This window comes from Typopeltis vanoorti, chromosome 16 (assembly GCF_054136105.1).
Source record: "Typopeltis vanoorti isolate ZY-2024b chromosome 16, IOZ_Tvanoo_1.0, whole genome shotgun sequence".
NCBI lineage: Eukaryota > Metazoa > Arthropoda > Arachnida > Uropygi > Thelyphonidae > Typopeltis > Typopeltis vanoorti.
The window spans coordinates 48,985,681-49,004,107 of record NC_143564.1 but is presented as its reverse complement, the minus strand read 5'-3'; the positions used below and the strand labels follow the sequence as shown (position 1 = coordinate 49,004,107).

General features: G+C 35.4%; 1 protein-coding gene across 1 annotated transcript in view; it reads right to left on the bottom strand.

Moving 5' to 3' along the window:
* Positions 1-18,427, bottom strand: part of l(3)80Fj (lethal (3) 80Fj) — a 770,029-nt gene that overhangs the window by 707,628 nt on the left and 43,974 nt on the right. Inside the window, exon 5 of the mRNA XM_090405954.1 lies at positions 8,032-8,130. Coding sequence (XP_090262080.1) covers positions 8,032-8,130 — 99 coding nt within the window. The remainder of the gene's footprint in view (positions 1-8,031; positions 8,131-18,427) is intronic.

The following is an 18,427-nucleotide window of genomic DNA, read 5'->3' as shown; positions in this document are numbered from 1 at the left end:
TCCATCCTACCTTGTTGTTTCGTTTTCAATTGGAACAAAGTTGAAAAGACTGACTCACAAGGATATGTCACCACAGATGGAACCAATATCTTTCTGCCACTTTTGGGTAGGAATTGCACATCAAGGGCAAAAATTCTGTGATCGTTTTCTCATTGAACATATCTCTTGCTCCCGAACCAGTCTTCAGCTCCAGAAATTCATCTTGATGATCTTCAGGAACTTTCTCCACTGACAACTTGAATGGAATTTGCACTAAATTCAACTCATCACTAAGTTCAGGAAAATATTGGCTGAATTCATTTCACAGTGCTGTCAAATGCTGCAAAATTTCATGTTTCATAAATTCTGGAAGCACCTTGTTGTTGGTTTCACCAGCAACAAGAATTGATGACAGTTTTTCAAACATTGTAACATTTTCTATCTTGACTTTTTTTCTTCACAACTTACTCATAAAAGTTTTTAAGGAATTAATAAATATATGATATTTGTATTCATTCCTAGGATTCTGAAGATTCAGTTTATTCAGCTGCTCAAAAATGTCAACCAAATAGGCAAGGTGCACGATCCATTCCACATCACCCAACCAGGCGAAATATTTTGTTTTACCCTGAACTTGAAAAAATAATTTCAGTTCATCTCTAAGCACAAGTAGTACTCGCTGAATTACATTTCCTCTTAAAAGCCATTGAACATTTGTGTGGAAAAGAAGCAAATGATGGCATGCATCTAAGTCAATGTCCATGTCCTCTGCTTGAAAAGTCAGCTCTTCCTTTGATAAAATTCACAATATAAATTGTTTGATCCAAAATCTTCTCTAATGGATTTGGAAGTGTTTTTGAGATCGTGCCTTGAAATGGATCATACAATGAATGCCTTTCACTTTTGGAGCTCGCTTTTTCAAACAAGCCTGAAATCCAGAGTTTGTCTCCAACATAACTGGTGCTAAATCTGTACAGTATCCACAGACATTATCCCACAATAGATTCTGATTCAAAGAAAGATGGAACTTTTTCCAAAATACCTGAGGCCTCAGTAGTTGTATCAAAAGGAGAACAAAAGAGAAACTCCTCTTCAAATAAACCTGAGTGAACATATCTTGTGAACACTAACAACTGGGAACATGATGCCAGATCAATCAATTCATCAAGCTGAATTGCAAATAAGCGAAACTGCAGACTTGATCGCCTGCACAATTTGATCCTTGATGTCATTGCCCATCTCACTAATCCTCATTTGAACAGTATTCTTTGAAAGTGAAATAGCGGCAATTTTTTTACTCCAATCCATTTCCCAACATAATTTCCACCATCTGAGAGTGGAAGGTTTGATCAAAAGTTTCTCCAATTGTATGTGGTTTTTTCTGATTTGCTATATCCAGTGTTAAGACAGGAAGCTTCGGTAACCTTGTGGTTCATTTCTTGGAATACCCCTGTTAAATCCAGCTTTATCTTTTTGAGAGAATTCCCATGACGTTCAGAAAAGCTTTTGTCCTTGTCCTTGCATTGAGGATGAACATTTTGCAAATGTTGCTCCAATGTTGTTGGTTTCATAAAATCATTTGACAAAGCTTTGCTACAAATAACACATTGAAGCCTTTCTTTTCCACTGATGATAGATTGAATCCATATTGAATATATCAATCATTGTATCTTTTTTAACACTCATGATGGGAAAAAATAATGTACAAGTAAAAAACGTACATGTACATACTACTATACACATCTCAAAATACTGCAAGTGAAAGCAGAGCGATGATAATCTTAATGTTACCCTTACCACTTCAGCATATCACAATTGCTACAACAACTTTGCTGTTATCAGTTTGAAAAGATGTAACTGACTTGAAAGGCAGGGCTTATTTAGTCATGTTTTAGTGTGAAGATCACACGTGTGCGACACATCGGATTCTCTAAATATGTCAAATATATTTTGGTTCGTAACAAATGTTTGTTAATCTCTTGAATTCTGAAAATCATATTCAGTTTCACAGATGTATCTAAATAAAATTAATAGGTTACAACCTAAAAATTTTTTTTACAGTCCTAATATCTTAAATTTATGGATTCACGCTATAGTTAATTCTGTCTAATGACTTCAGTAATTATGGCCATCAATTAAAAATTTTTAAATATAATGATAAACTATTAAGAAATCTTTTTTAATTGTAAAGCATACAGTATTTAAAATATTTGCATAACACATAATCCATCCCCACTATGGTCCCAAACCTTTCCCCCCGGTTGAGAACCCCTGTGTTAGACCGTTCTAATTCTCTGCTGTTTTAAAGCAAACCCAGTTTATCTGTTGTAGCTTTAATGTAGGGTAGGTATAAAAAAAAAAATCAAAATATCAATCTAGTGGTAAGACTAGCTATGATGTATGCTATGGAAACTGTGGCCATGAGGAAAAATAACATTTGCAGGATGGAGGTAGCAGAGATGAAAATGCTTAGGTGGATCTGTGGTGTGACCAGAAAGGATTGTCTGAGAAATGACTACGTAAGGGAAACGATGAAAGTCATGAACTTAGGTGCAAAGATACAGGAGGCAAAGTTGAGATGGTTTGGTCATGTGACGAGGAGGGAAGACAATTATGTGGGAAGAAAGGTCATCAAAATGGATGTGCGAGGGAGAAGGAAGCAGGGACGGCCAAAGAAGAGATGGAGGAGGACCTGATGATGAAGAACTTGGACGTGGTTACAGCCCAAGACAGGAGGATGTAGAGGAGGCCCAATAGAAACAGCGACCTTACTTAAGTGGGATAAGCTGCAGAAGAAGAAGAATCTTTTTACAACACTGCTTTTGTATGTTAAAATTCTTAACTGATTTGTTTCATAACTTTATACTATTGGCATTTATCATAAATTAGAGTATGGATATTGATGTTTAGATTTTTTTTGTTTTAGATGTTTTAGATTATAACTCTACTTACCAGATATAACACTTGCAATAATTTCAATGATTTTTATTTAGTTTATGGAATTTGTTAAGTGTACAGTAATACTAACTCTACTTACCAGATATAACACTTGCAATAATTTCAATGATTTTTATTTAGTTTATGGAATTTGTTAAGTGTACAGTAATACTAGTTGTTTGTCGCAAAGATATTCCCAAGTTTGCAGCCATTATTGATTTCTGCTTGCCATCTGGTCCAACAACAATTGAACAGATGCAGTGAAGAGATTCGTCAGAGATTGACAACTGGATTCAAGCATCAGTATCAATGTAACAGACAGACAGAAAGCAAAGAGATTCATGGAAGAGTAACAGCTGGATTCAAGAAATAACAGACAGGAAGAAAATCAAATTTTCAGCAAAGGTGAATCATATTTGCTGACAAACTAATAGCATAATTAAAATGGATAGAACCAGAAAAAAGACACTCAATAGGAATTTATTTCAATATTAAAAAAAAGAATGATAAAAGGAAAATTATGTTTACTCTTTCTTGTTTGAAGGACACTAGTGATATGATAAATGAATTATTATACAGAAGGAAGAAAAACAAACTGTGCAACAGTAAATGAAAAAAAGTCTTATTTTCCTGATCCATTTTAAGAGGGTGGTCTGCCTAACAATGAAAAAACGAATTTATAATTTCAAAATTATTTTTATTTTTCAACATAATCTCCCTTAAGACTAATACATTTATTCCAGCAATGCTCCAGCACCATACCACGTCCCTGTAGTGGTTCTCAGTAAGATCTGCAAAATACCCCCCACCCCTACAGCTGCAATCACCTCTTGATTCAAAGAAAAACACTGACAGTAAGGAAGAGTTTTAGTTTTGGGAAGAGATAGAAGTCAGGGGGAGAAAAAATCTGGGGAATAGGGTGAATGTTCCAACAATTCATAGTGCAGATCACTTAATTTTCCCACTGCCAAAACACACTTGTGGGCAGGTGAATTGTCCTGATGAAAGATAATTTTTTTTCTTTTGCAAACTGGGTCTTTTCTCACGAATATTTTCGTCTAGTCTGGTTAAAAGATTGGAATAATATTCCCATTATTGTTTTACCCTTTTCAAGATAATTAATAAACAAAATGCCTTTAGCATCCCAAAACACCGACACAATGACATTTCCTGCTGATGGAACCGGTGCTGAACAACCGGCTTCTGTCCACTGTTTTGACTGCTGTTTGGATTCTGGTGTGTAATGGTGAATCCAAGTCTCAACCATAGTAATAAATTGATGCACAAAATGTTTAATTCTTGTTAACACGCTCCAAGCACTGTTCAGAGATTTTTATACAAGTTCATTTTTGATTTGCTGTGAGCAACCGCAGCACCCATCTTGCGCAAAGCTTTTTCATATGCAATTCTTCATGCAAAATACATCCTACACATTCTTTTGAGTCTCAGAAATTTCATGCACTTATGACTCGCCAGTTGTCCAATACCATATCATGCACTCGATCAATTGATTTCTAGTGTTGTTACACTTTTTGGACTTCCTTCACATGGATCATCTTCAAGGCTGGTATGGCCATGTTTAAACTCGGCAACCCATTTCTTAATTGTCAAAAATGAAGGAGAAGAGTGCCCATAAACATTTATGAACTTCAAATGAATTTCTTTTGCTGTTAAACCTTCTTGTACAAAGAATTTTATAACCGCACAATACTCAATTTTATCCATTTCAAGGGATACAGACATTGCTTCAGACAGCTGTATGAAACAAACAACTTGATAGAATGACTTGCAATTTCACATGGATGCTTATGACAGATGTACCATATTAGAAAAAAAAATCTCTTGCCGATAGTGTTGTCATCTATGGTCAAGACTGAGAACTTTTCAGACCACCCTTGTAATTGTATGACATTAAGAAAAATTATTTTCACTGAACACACATACAGAAAGCACAGAATTTATTACATCCAATATGCTTCATGTTTAAGTATAAAAAACTTATTGTTTAATACTGACCATATACATTTGAACATGCTTTGCCTACCAGTTTCGCTAGCAAACTGTCTAGCTTTTTCAAGGCGTCGACGGAAAAGAATAAAAAATACTAGTAAATGCAAATTGAAAGGAACATTAAAAACGTTGTAAACACTAGTAGCTAAGGTTGCACATTCGCATGACAGAGACTGAGTGGACTTATTGTTCTTAATCATTATCACGCATGCGTGTTTGTTGTAAACACATAATGTGATTACTAGCTAGCTGTAGTTCAGATGGATTTAGAGAGAGAGGATGAGGTTTTTCCATGAACTGTTAAGAATAGTATCCCGGTTTCTGTTGAGGTTTCCACCAGTTTTTAACCTGCAGCTTCCTTGAATAAACGATGTCTATAATCGTCGTCTAAATATGGCATGGAGCTATTATGCCACTCTATCGTGTGGTTAGACGTACAGAAATGATGTGCTGAGCCAGAAGAAATACTTCTGTTGTGTACATCACCAACATGCTCTCTCTGTCTGATCTCCAAACTCCGTGAAGTTTGTCCGATGTAGGCGAGACCACAGGAGCAAGGAATGTAATATACTCCTGGATATTTGTAGAATGGCACCTTGTCTTTTGTTGATCCTAAAAAATGTTTGATGCTGGTGGTTGGTTTGAAGATCACTCTGATGTTGTGGGCTTTTAGTATTCTGGTAAGAAATTGACTTGAAGGGAATCACTAGTAGAAATGTGCTGGGAGTTTGGTTCTACTTGTCCGGGGTTGTCACCGTATAGATATTTTTTGATGATGTTCAGAGAGTATCCATTTTGTGATAATGTTTTGGCTATTAGTGAGATTTCAGTCACTGTATCCTCCTCTTCTGATATAAACTTACGTGCTCTAATTTTCAACTTATGGATAATGCTTAGTTGTGTGTCTTGTGATGGTTAGAAGTATAATGAAGGTATTTTCCAGTGTCTGTCGGCTTTCTGTAAATAGATAAATTGACACTATTTGATTGTCTTTTTATCGAGATATCTAGAAAATGCAGATGGTTGTTGTTTTCAACTTCCAGAGTGAATTTTATCTTGTTATGTATGGAGTTGATTTTATTCACAAACAATTTTAGGTTTTCTAAGCTATCTTGCCATATAATGAAGATATTGTCAACATATCTCCACTGTATAGATGGTCTAGGGGAGATTGTTGAGAGAATTTCTTTTTCAAGTTTTTCCATGAAAAGGTCTGCACAAGATGGTGATAGCGGACTTCCCATTGCTAGGCCTTCTAATTGTTGGTATATGGTGTTATTAACCTTGAAGAAATTAGACTGAAGGAAGTGTTTAAACATGTATGTGATGTCTAGAGGAAAGAGCTCTTGAATGATGTTTATTACCTCTTCTATGGTACATTGGTGAAGAGGGACACAATATCCAGACTGGCTAATATGTCAGTTGGTTCAATCTTAATGGCTTGGAGTTTATTTACAAAATGCTGACTATTCTTGATATAGGATTCTGTTGATCTTATTTTGTTATTTAATAAGTTTACAAGATGCTTAGCCAAAAGGTAAGTTGGGGATGATCTCCCATCAACAATTGGACTGAGAGGTATATCCTTTTTATGTATTTTAGGTGTCTCATATAGTCTGGGAGTAATGAGATGTGAGGATTTTATTCTTCGCTTCACCTCTTGTGGCCAAATGTTGCAATTACGGGATTAGTTGGTTTGTTTCATTGTGATTTTTATGGTGGGATCTTTGTCTAGGATCTTATAGGTAGAGTTGTCTGATAGTAATACATTTAACTTATCATAATAGACTTCAGAGTTAAAGATGACTGTTGAATTTCCCTTATCAGCCTTGGCAATGATGATATCTTTGTTTTTCTTTAAGTTAAGGATTAAGTTAAGGAGATGTGGAAGGTAAAGTTAAAGTAAAGTTAAGGTAAAGTTAAGGTAAAGAAGCTGTGGAAAGGTGCAAAGAAAAGTAACAAAGACGATATTGGAATTATGGAATGTATTTTACAAGGACAGATTGACAGTATGTGGACTGCAGACACTGGTAAACAGGAGAAAGAGAGATGACATGATAGAGGTCTATAAACTTCTGAAAGAGCATTAACTGATGAAATTTTTTCTTATATAAAAGTTGGAGGAGAACAAGGGGACATCAAAGTCTGTGTGTACAGTTAAGAAAGGGATGAGAGCTAGATTTGATTTCTCTCTCACAGAGGAGTGAGTGAGTGGAACAGCTTGCCTGTTGAAATAGTGATTGCATCCAGTGTGAATAAGTTTAAGAGAAAGTACTGACAGCTGGTGTGGGTGATCCATGGCCTCCTTCAAAGAGGATGACTCCCTAGAAGTCTCAGAATAATAATAAAATAAATATTACATAGTAAAATGATACTATAAATTATGTAATACCTCTGATTAGTTTGTTTTATAAGCAATTCAGCCAAAAAAAAGAGGTGGGCTTAGTACTGTTTGAAGTAGGCCTAATAAATTTCCACCAATCACAGTGATCTGAGCCTCTCTCTCCTCGTTCTTAGGCAGAGAAGACAACAAAACCAAACAAGGTTACTTTTCCATTGTCTCTAATCAACTTTTTTTTTTTTTTTTAACCCATGGTCCTTTCTTTCCATTTTACACTTACGCATAGACCCCACACCATACTATGTAGGCTTTCAAAATCAGAATCCAACAGAACTGGGTGATTAATCCTTATTTCCACAGTCTCTTTATGTCTCTATACTACAAGAGTTCTTCTGATTGGTTCGCCTGTATTGTAGGACGAAAAACTCAAGTTTCCAGGAAAAAAAGAATCCTGCCATCTTCGTACGAGACTAGCTAACTCACATTCAGATGAAAAGCTCCAATAAAGATGAAGCTACAGAGGCTCATAATCCATGATAATCAAAATTTCAATTAGAAATAAGAATTCTAATTAGCAATTATTATTGCTAATTAGAATTCTAATTAGAATGATTATTCAGCAGGATACATCCAACACAATGGAAGAAAGAAAAAACTTGCAAATTGAAAAGTAACAGGAAAAATTCATAATCAACATGTATATATAAAACTTGTATTTCTAATGTATGGTAATGGGGAAAAAAAGAAAAAAAAAACCTACACACCTTCTTCCACTGAAGATAAAGTTTTTTATATCCTTTCCTACTTATTCGTTCACTAGTTACACTTTCAATTGAATAAAGCAATAATGCCTGACTCTCAATCTATAAAGGAAAGATAGACATTAGATATTTAAAATATGTAAAAATTAGAAAGCTGCAGACAAATACATTTATTAATAATATAAATATTAATCAAAAATTAAAAGCAGTACTTTATTTTGTTATATCAAGATATAATAATGATATTAATAGGCACTATGTGAGCTGTGCAGATCTTGGTAATGTCTTTAAGAAAAACTTTTCATATACATAAAACAGTTAAAAAAAAAAGCAATAGGTTGCCTTCAGTTTAGCCAAGTAGCTACTTGGTTAACATTATTCCTTTAAATGGTGAAAATATATTTAACTGAATGTTGCAAGTTTCATTTTCATCAGTTCTGGCACCATGGACAAAATTAGTGACAACATCAATAGTCGTCAATAATTTTGTATTAGAACTGCTGTGTTCTAATGTGACGCAAGCGAGTCATTGATACCATATGATGTAATGCTCGAAAACAGCATAATGAAGTGAGTGAGAGAAATAACATTCGAAGTAGAGAATGCAAGGGGTTATGTTTTTTTTTCTTTCTGGGGATGTACTTTTAATAAGGATTTGCTGATATATCTGTCAAGATTAAGAAGGATATCTTCCCCTAAGTTTTATGTGTGGATATTTAACCGAGAGAAAGTCATTATTCGGTCGCAGAAGCATAAACAGTGAATAAAGAGAACCTGGCCAAACCAGAGCATGAAACAGTTCTAGAAATAATAAATCAACACGTAACTATGCCACAGGTTCCACTAAAAATTAAAAAAAAAAACAGTTCTAGAAATTAATGTCTACTGAAAAAACTTTCATGGAACACAACAAACTAGAATTATTTATGAAAGATGCCATCCACAGTTATTTCTCAAATACATAAAGAATGATGTGGTGAACTTTAGTATATACGGAGGCTGTTCAATAAGTTATAAGACTATATTTAAACAGAAAACAGATTACCTTTAATCGTCATCATTTACATGGTCTTTTTCAAAGTAACTACCGTGAGACGCGATGCATTTGTCCCAATGTTGCATCTACTTCTTAAACACATGTGAAAGTCCGTTTTTTGAGAGTTCTTTCAAAACCCCCTCCGCATCTTTTACACATGTTTTGTTGCTTTCGAAATGGCGGCCTCTTAGCGGTTTTTGAGCTGAGGAAACAGCCAGAAATCGCACGGTGCGAGATCAGGACTGTATAGAGGGTGTGGTAGGATATCTATGTTGTTCTTCTTCAAAACGTCCACTGCACAACCACAATATGTGGCCTTGCATTATCGTGGTGCAATAAGAAGCCATTCTTCAGCAATGGACTCTTCCTTTTGATGTGCTGTACCATTGTCCGAAAAACATCCGCATAATACGAGCCGTTTACAGTATTCCTGGGTTCTACAGCGTGTTGGTAAACAATGCCGTCATAGTCAAAAAACATTATGGTCATAACTTTACCAGCCGATTTTACAGTTTTTCTTTCTTGAGGGTAGGTGAAGACGGATGCTTCCATTCACTGCTTTGTTGTTTCATTGTAGGGTCATAGTGACACAACCAAGCTTCATCTGCTGTAATGATGCGTTTTAAGAAGTTTTCGCCTTATTGTTCCAGTCTTTCTTTCCATTTTGTGCACACATCCACTCGATGCTGCATTTGCTCTGGTGTCAAGAGTTTGGGAATCCATCGGGCGCAAACACATTTCAGTCCCGAATGTTCAGCCATGATTGAGTGAACACTTCCCACAGAAATATTCAGGACAACATGCAGCTGCCGTACTGTGATCTGTGATCACAGTAATATTCTGTGATCTTCCTTGATGATAATCGCTGCTGTGTTGATCATTGTCTCTGTGATGGACGTTGAAGGTCTTCTCTCACGTTCAAGATCTTCCACATTTTGCCTTCCTTACTTAAAAGTTTTATGCCAGCGAAAAACACTTGCCCTCGACATTGCTTCATCGTGGAAAGCTTCGCGTATCATGTTAAAAGTGTCCGATGCAGATTTTTGCAAACACACACAAAATTTAATCGCATAACGCTGTTCCAAGGATGCTTCCATTTCGACGACTGGTCGCGGCTCATAGGCACGCTGAAACAAGCTTGCGTTTAGTCACGTGACACTCTGGCACATCAGCCTGTATACGGCATCTATCAACCTCTTTTGTTAATACAGACACCAACATTTCTTTATTCTACAGAAATTAATATTGTGATGAGTGGTTTCATGACAGTAAAATTAGTCTTATTATTTATTGAACAGCCCCCGTACATATATAACAAAGACAAAATTAAGTATTTAATATACACACACACATTTTGTGATGGGCATCTTATCACATCAGAGTGAGCACATACAAAGACATACCATTACATGATATAATACAGAGTGCATTCTTTCTACCATTCTCAAGCCAGTAAGTAATGACCCTACTGGGAAACTACAAGACAAAATATAAAATAGCCAAAAACCAATTGAGTACTAAGGCTAAAGTAAAAAATAGATATCTGCATGAAAATGTCATATACATATTAAATGTTAAATATTTGTATATGCATGTAAAAAATAGTATTTGCATAAACATATCAATAATAAGATTACTGCTTTTACCAAGAGCCCAAGATAAATACTTATTCTTTTACATGTATAAAGTAATAAGTTTATCATGTCTATGTATCAATCTAGCTTCAATAACCAAATAAAGAATTATCCTTTAAAAACTAGGCTATGACAATTAAGGGCATCTTGGAATACTGTTTTAAATCATTCTTATATGTTATGTATTATCAGTACCCTTTCAACCAAATATTTTGTATATAAAAAACAAGCCTCACTTGTGCAAGAAAAGAAATATTTTGTTTTCTGTTATTTCTTCATTTAGAGAGGTGGGAACTATTTTCTCTGATTATTAACTGTGCGGAAAAAGAAGAAAGTGCTTTTTGTGTGCAGCGTGGGACAAAGAAATGAGAGGACGAAAACATGGCATTCAGGGGCAAGAATTGTATATGTAGGTAATTTCTTTAAAAAGCAAAACAAATTAAAGTGGACCTAGAGATTACCAAATAATTTATATTAGCATTTTTTTAAACTTTTTTTGAGACTGTGGAATCCAATACAAAAATATTTCTTTTTTCAAAAACCCCTATGCAAATTTTCATAAATGATCAGAAAGGAATCATGACAATGAACCACTTCCTGCAAAATATTTTAATCAAGAAAACATACAATATATATGAAAAACATATAAAAGTTAAGGACAGTTTAAGAAACACTGGTTTATAATAAACTGAATAATACAGAAATATTACAAGATTTATCTGTTAACCAGCTTAACTATATCATATAAATAAAATTACAGCAGTACATAAAAAGTTAGTGAGAAATTAGTAAACAAAATGTATGTACAAAAATTAAGTAAAGCAATGCCTTATCTACATATAAACAAAATTAGTCAAACATGTTTGTACAAATTAATTCTTTGAAGAAAGTTAAAAACATCATGCAATCTGCCCGAGTCTGATAACACCTGTTTGAGTGCATATGGCTTGTCTAAATAGGCAAAAATTTTATTCCTCTCATGTAAAGTGCTGGCACTTCACCAGAATATGACAAATAGGAAGATGTGTATTGCATTTTTCACACACAAAACTGGGTCATCAGCTTTCAGTAAATAAAAATGTATAAGATGATCGACTTATGAGGAGCCTAGCAAGAATTACTTCCTCTCTTCTCTTTCTACGTTGACTAGAATGCAAATGCTTAATTTCAGGCTTAATGTTATATAACTTGTTTGTCAATCCTTCCTGTCATGATGACTGCCATTGAGCAATTAGCTTCAAATCTTATAAATTGTCTGTAGTCTGTATATGGTATTGTCAAACAGTACATGGAAAAAGTATGAGGCTGAATCTGCAGTCTCATTTCCCTTAATTCCAATGTGGCTGGGAATCCAGCAAAACCGAACCTCAAAATTAAGGGGTTTTGTTTTGTGAAACAGGTGTAACACCTCATACAACACTGGATGTGGATTATACATAGGACAGGAGATAGATTGTAAACAGTTCAATGAGTCAGTATAAATTAAACACTGTTGATAGTTTTCTTTTATATGCAAAAGTGCAAGCTGAATGGCATACAACACCACTGTATAATTACTGCAATCAGGCAGGATCTGGTTGGAGAAAGTAATGCCAGGAAACACAGCACAACCAACATAGGCATCAGTTCTTGAGCTATCAGTATAGATGGGCACAAAATCAGAGTGGGCTACTCTGTGTGCATTACACAACTACAGGTAATTAGATGATGGCATACGAGACTCCTATAGTTGACAAAGTGAGAGGTTGCAGGATGGAGTGCAAACCTGCCATGGTGGGATGCTGTTATGTTTGCTGCAGGCAATGTTGTCAACATTCATGCCAAAAGCTTGCATGTTCTCTTTGACACATGCAACAAAAGGACGTATGGTAGTCTGAAGCAAGTGATATTGAGCTTCCCAACACAGAGAAATGAGACTAGCCCACGTAGGATGATCTGGAAGAGACTTTATCTTTAGGGCATAATTAAGAGAAAACTGTTTCCGTCAAAGTGATAGAGCCGGATTATTTGCTTCAACACTCAACTTTTTGAGTGGCTGACATGTGAATGGCACCAGTAGCTATCAAACCATTGCAGGTTTGCAGAAACATAGACTTCAGAGCTAAAATCCAGCTCTGAACGTTTAAGTGCATGATAAAAATGAAGCAATGAAGATCGATCAACATCCCATTCAGTAGAGGATAAAGTGCAAAGGAGATTCAATGCTTTCTTTCACTTTTGTCTTAGTTGAATGTGTGCAAGGAATGTAAGTTTTCTTCAAAGATGAGTCCCAAGAACTTCGCTTCTGTTGCTATTGGAATAACAGTTCACTCCATTCTTAATTCAGGATCAGTGTGAAAAGCATGTTTTCAACAGAAGTGTACACAGACAATGTTTTCTGTTCAAAACATGAACCTGTGACTAAGAGTCCATAGAGAAATATGATCATTACTCACTGATTGCGTTTCAATTACTTCACAATTTACTGTTATGAGAGTGACAGTAAATTGTGAAGTCATCAACATATAGAGCATTGCCTACAGTGGAAAAAAGCTGTTCAGTGATTGAATTAACAAAAAAGTGTCACACACTTAAGACAGCCTTGGGAAATGATATAATCTGAGTTGGAGATTTTGTCCAGACCAAGTTTTTAATAAATATAAGAGGGTATCCTCAGAGACATAGGTTATAGAGGTCTTTTAATGTGCCATATCTCCAGGCTGTGTCAAAAGCTTTTTCCATGTCAAAGAAAATTGACACCAGATGTTCTTGTTTCAGAAATGCCCCTCTTATACAAGTTTCTAAACAAACCAAATGGTCTAAAATTGAGTATCTATGGATACCACATTGTGTATTGGAGAGAAGATTGTTGCTTTCTAAATACCAGAGAAGTCTCACATTAACCATTTTCTCTAATATCTTACAAAGACAGCTGGTCAGAGCAATAAGTCCATTTGTTTGTATTGGATCCTTTCCTCGTTCTGGAATAGCAATAACAACTGACTGAATCCAGAAACTCTTCCTCTGCAAGTATTCTGTTGTATATTAAGAGAAGAAGATCCATAAAAGATGATGGTAGATGTTTTATTCATATTAGAAATTATGGACTTTGCAACCGTGTTATAAATAACTCCTTTAATTTAACGACGTTTCGATCTTCATATTAAGATCATCATCTGGAGCATATACAAATATACAGGATAAGCTGAGTTACATTACATACAGTAAGTTAGAGAAACAATGATTTGATCATAGATTATTCTATTAGCTTGACCTCCAGTGGGGGAAAAAATAAATAAAAAAATTTAAATTATTTAGAAACTTCATCAAGTTAAATTATATTATATATGATAACATGAATAAACATTCTTTCTTATAGATAGTTTTCTTTCAGTAACAATGATGTCCTATTTTTAGCATTACAATTGTTATTTTTGATTTAGGATCCTGGATTAACTACAGTCCTGTTTATAGTTACTCTTAGAGAGGAAGGTTCCATGGTTTGAATATATGCCTTCCATATGTTTGGGATTTTAGACTATCATTATTGTACAGATTGGGGGGGGTTGATAATAATCTCACAGGCTTCCTTAAATTTGCATTCATACCATGTTTTGGCATGATGTAGATAACTTGTGCTTTTCCAGTCAATTCTATGTAAGGGCATAGATCAGAAAGGCCAGCTTCACCATAATTATTATATTTAATGTGTTGTTCATGTTCTTTTTGTCTGATAGGAATTGTGCATCCTGTTTCTCCTATATATGGTATGTTACATGTGCAATAAATACAATATACTCCACAGTGGGCCAGCGGAGGGAGTGGGTCTTTGGATGAGTTGAGTAAGCTTTTTAATTTTGCAGGAGGTTTAAAGGTGGCTTTGAGTTGTATTGTGTAGTATTCTGTTTATTTTATCTCATGTCCCTTTAATGTAGGGAATGGTTATAGTTTTATTTTAGTCTGATTTGTCTTTGTTTTTTATTGAGGTCTTGTAGATAATTTTGTTAATGGTGTTTTGGCTGTACCCATTTTTTTTGAAAAGTACTGCTGATAACTTTAAATTCGTCTTTCAATTAATATTCATTGGAGCAGATCTTCAGAGCCCTGTTTTTTAGAGTATTAAGGACACCTAGACTTTGTGTTGGGTGGTGGTAGGAGTTTATGAGTATGTATTGGCCAGTATCTGTTGGTTTCTGGTAAACAGTGAAGGAAAGATTGCCAAAAGGAAGATGTGTGACAAGTGTATCTAGAAACGGAAGTGTGTTCTGTTTTTCAATCTCAATTGTGAACTATATGCGTTTGCATTGTTTGTTTAGGTGGCTAAGGAATGTGTCCAGTGTCTGGCAGCCATGGGACCAGATTGCGAAAATATCGTCAACGTATCTAAGCCAGACTTTGGGTTTTAAAGGACAGAAATCTAAAGCATGTTGCTCAAAATGTTCCATATAAAAGTTAGCAATAGGTGGTATAATGGCAAGCCCATGGCTGTGCCTTTGTTTTAGGTAGAAAGCGTTTTCCCATACAAAATAACCAGAATGTAATACATGTGCAAATAGCGTTGTGATATCTGGAGGGCATTTGTTCTGTAAAAGAAGGATTGTGTCATTGATTAAGACATTCTTAAAGAGGGCAGAGATGTCAAAAACTGACTAATAAATCATCTTTTTCTAACATAAGGTCTTTGATAATGTTTATGAATGTTATGTGTTTCTGATATAGGAGGGGGAATGACCTACCAACACTCAAGGAGTTGGTAGGTCATTCCTCCTCCTATATCAGAAACACACACAACACTTCATAAACATTATCAAAGACATTACATTAGAAAAAGATGATTTATTAGTCGGTTTTGACATCTCTGCCCTCTTTACGAATGTCCCAATCAATGACAGAACATTTTCTGTCATTGATTGGGACATTTTTTACAGAACAAATTCTCTCCAGATATCACAGCGCTATTTGCACATGTATTACACTCTAGTTATTTTGTATGGCAAAACGCTTTCTACCTACAAAACACAGGCACAGCCATGGGCTTGCTATTATTCCCCCATATTGCTAACTTTTATATGGAACATTCTGAGCAACATGCTTTAGATTCCTCTCCTTTAAAACCCAAAGTCTGGCTTAGATACATTGACGATGTTTTTGCGATCTGGTGGCATGGCCGCCAGACACCAGACACATTCCTTAGCCACCTAAACAAACAACACAAACGCATATAATTAATAACTGAGATTGAAAAACAGAACACACTTCCGTTTCTAGATACACTTGTCACGCATCTTCCTTTTGGCAATCTTTCCTTCACTGTTTACCGGAAACCAACACAAACTGGATAATATATACACATAAACTCCCACCACCACCCAACACAAAGTCTAGGTGTAATTAATACTCTAAAAAACAGGCTCTGAAGATCTGCTCCAATGAACATGCAATGAAAGATGAATTTAAAGTTATCAGCAATACTTTTTTAAAAAAATGGGTAGAGTCAAAACACTATTAACAAAATTCTCTACAAGACCTCAATAAAAAACAAAGACAAACCAGACTACAATAAAACTATAACCATTCCCTACATTAAAGGGACATGAGATAAAATAAACAGAATACAACAAAAATAAAACCTCAAAGTCACCTTTAAACTTCCTGCAAAATTAAAGAGCTTGCTCAACTCATCCAAAGACCCACTCCCTCCGCTGGCACACCCTGGAGTATATCGTATTTATTGCACGTGTAACATACCATATATAGGAGAAACAGGATACACAATTCCTATCAGACAAAAATAACATAAACAACACATTAAATATAATAATTATGGTGAAGCTGGCCTTACTGATCATGCCCTGAACACCTGACATAAAATTGACTGGAAAAGTCTGATAGTCACTGGTTGTCTACATCACACCAAAACATGGAATGAATGCAAATTTAAGGGAGCTTGTGAGATTATTATCAACCACCCCAATCTGAACAATGATGGTCTAAAAATCCCAAACATATGGAAGGTACATATTAGACCCACAGAACCTACCTCTCTAAGAGTAACTATAAACAGGACGGTAGTTAATCCAGGATCCTAAATCAAAAAAAAAAACAATTGTAATGCTAAAAATAGGACATCATTGTTACTGAAAAAGGTCAAAGCTGTATAACTGAGAGGAGACCTCCACACAGCCTTTAAAGCAATGCAGTCAACAGATCAGGGCTTCTGACCTAACGTCCAATCCTCACCTTCTCGTGGTGCACCCTGTTGGGTTTTCTACTTGGATACTGAACGAACGAGAATGGGCTAGCAATTTGGGATTTAGCCAACCAAATTGTATTTTTATTGGTTAAACCAAAATAAAAAATGATGGTACAACATGACATAATTTCATGCCGGCTGGGTCGTCACCTAGTTAAATAAGGCCCTCATTGTTTTCGCCAAGGAACCAGGGCGAACAGCGAAAAGTCAGCTACTGGAACAAATCTGAAAACACACCTAAAACTCGACATCACAAGAGTTAAAGATCGGTACTATCAACATAAGAAGCCTGAATGGCAAAGAAATGTAGCTAGCTGAGGAATTAGATAAGTATACCAGATCGACATAATAGGGGTGACTGAAACAAAAAAGACAAAAACTGGTGAGAACTTTCTGAGCAATAAATACAAAATGTTATATTCAGGCAATGGCAATCAAGGAAAAGAAGGAGTAGCCATAGTATTCAACACAAAATACGAGGCTAATCTTCTTGAATGGCAGTCAGTCTCAAGTAGAGTAATGTGGGCAAATATGAGAATGGGGAACTGGACAATGAGACATTTGTGCCTATGGTCCCACAGAAGGTTCTACTAAGGTAGAAGTGGAGGAATTTTTTGAGGCTTTAGAAAAAGCAACTGACACAATGAAAAAGGAAAAGTTGGTCCTTGTTGGGGATCTAAATAGCAGAGTAGGAAATGATTGTGAGACATACAAAAATATTTTGGGAAAATTTGGAGAAAAGAGCAAAGCTAATAATAATGGCAAATATCTGTTGGATTTATGCTCAGGACATGGACTGGTTATCACTAACACCATGTTCCAATGTAAAAATGTGCACAAATTAACATGGAGAGAAGAGGCAAGGAATAAGAAAAGTATCAATGACTATGTTATTGTTGATAGTGATGTTTTCTCTCTGGTGCAGGACACTAGTGTACAGAGAATTTGAAATTGGAAGCGATCACTATTTAGTCTTGAGCAGGATAAAATTTAATTTCATATTGAAAAGAATAACATGTAAGAAAGTTTTAAAGTCAATAAAAGTTGAGCAGCTCTCAGATGTGAACTGTAGACTAACATATACAAAGATTATTGAAGAAAAAACGAAAGAGTTTGAGAACAAGAATCAAACCTTGGAGATTCAATGGCAAGCCTTGAAGAAAGCCCTCACTGATTCAGCTAGAGAGGCATGTGGTGAAGTTGTCTGCAAGGTTAGAAAAATTAGAACTCCATGGTGGACACAGGAAGTTAAAGAGGCAATGAAAGAAAGCATATCAAAAGTTCCTGGCAAATAAGTCAGCTTGTGCTCTTAGAGAATACAGAGACAAATGCAAGAATGCTAAACACTGTGTAAAACTAGCTAAACAAAAGTCATGGGAGGACTTTGGCAAGAATATAGAAAATAAATATCAAGAAGGTGGCAAAATATTCTGGAGGTTGTTGAAGAAGCTTAGGAATGGAGGAAAAAGTTCTGTAAAAGGAATTAGAGATGATAAA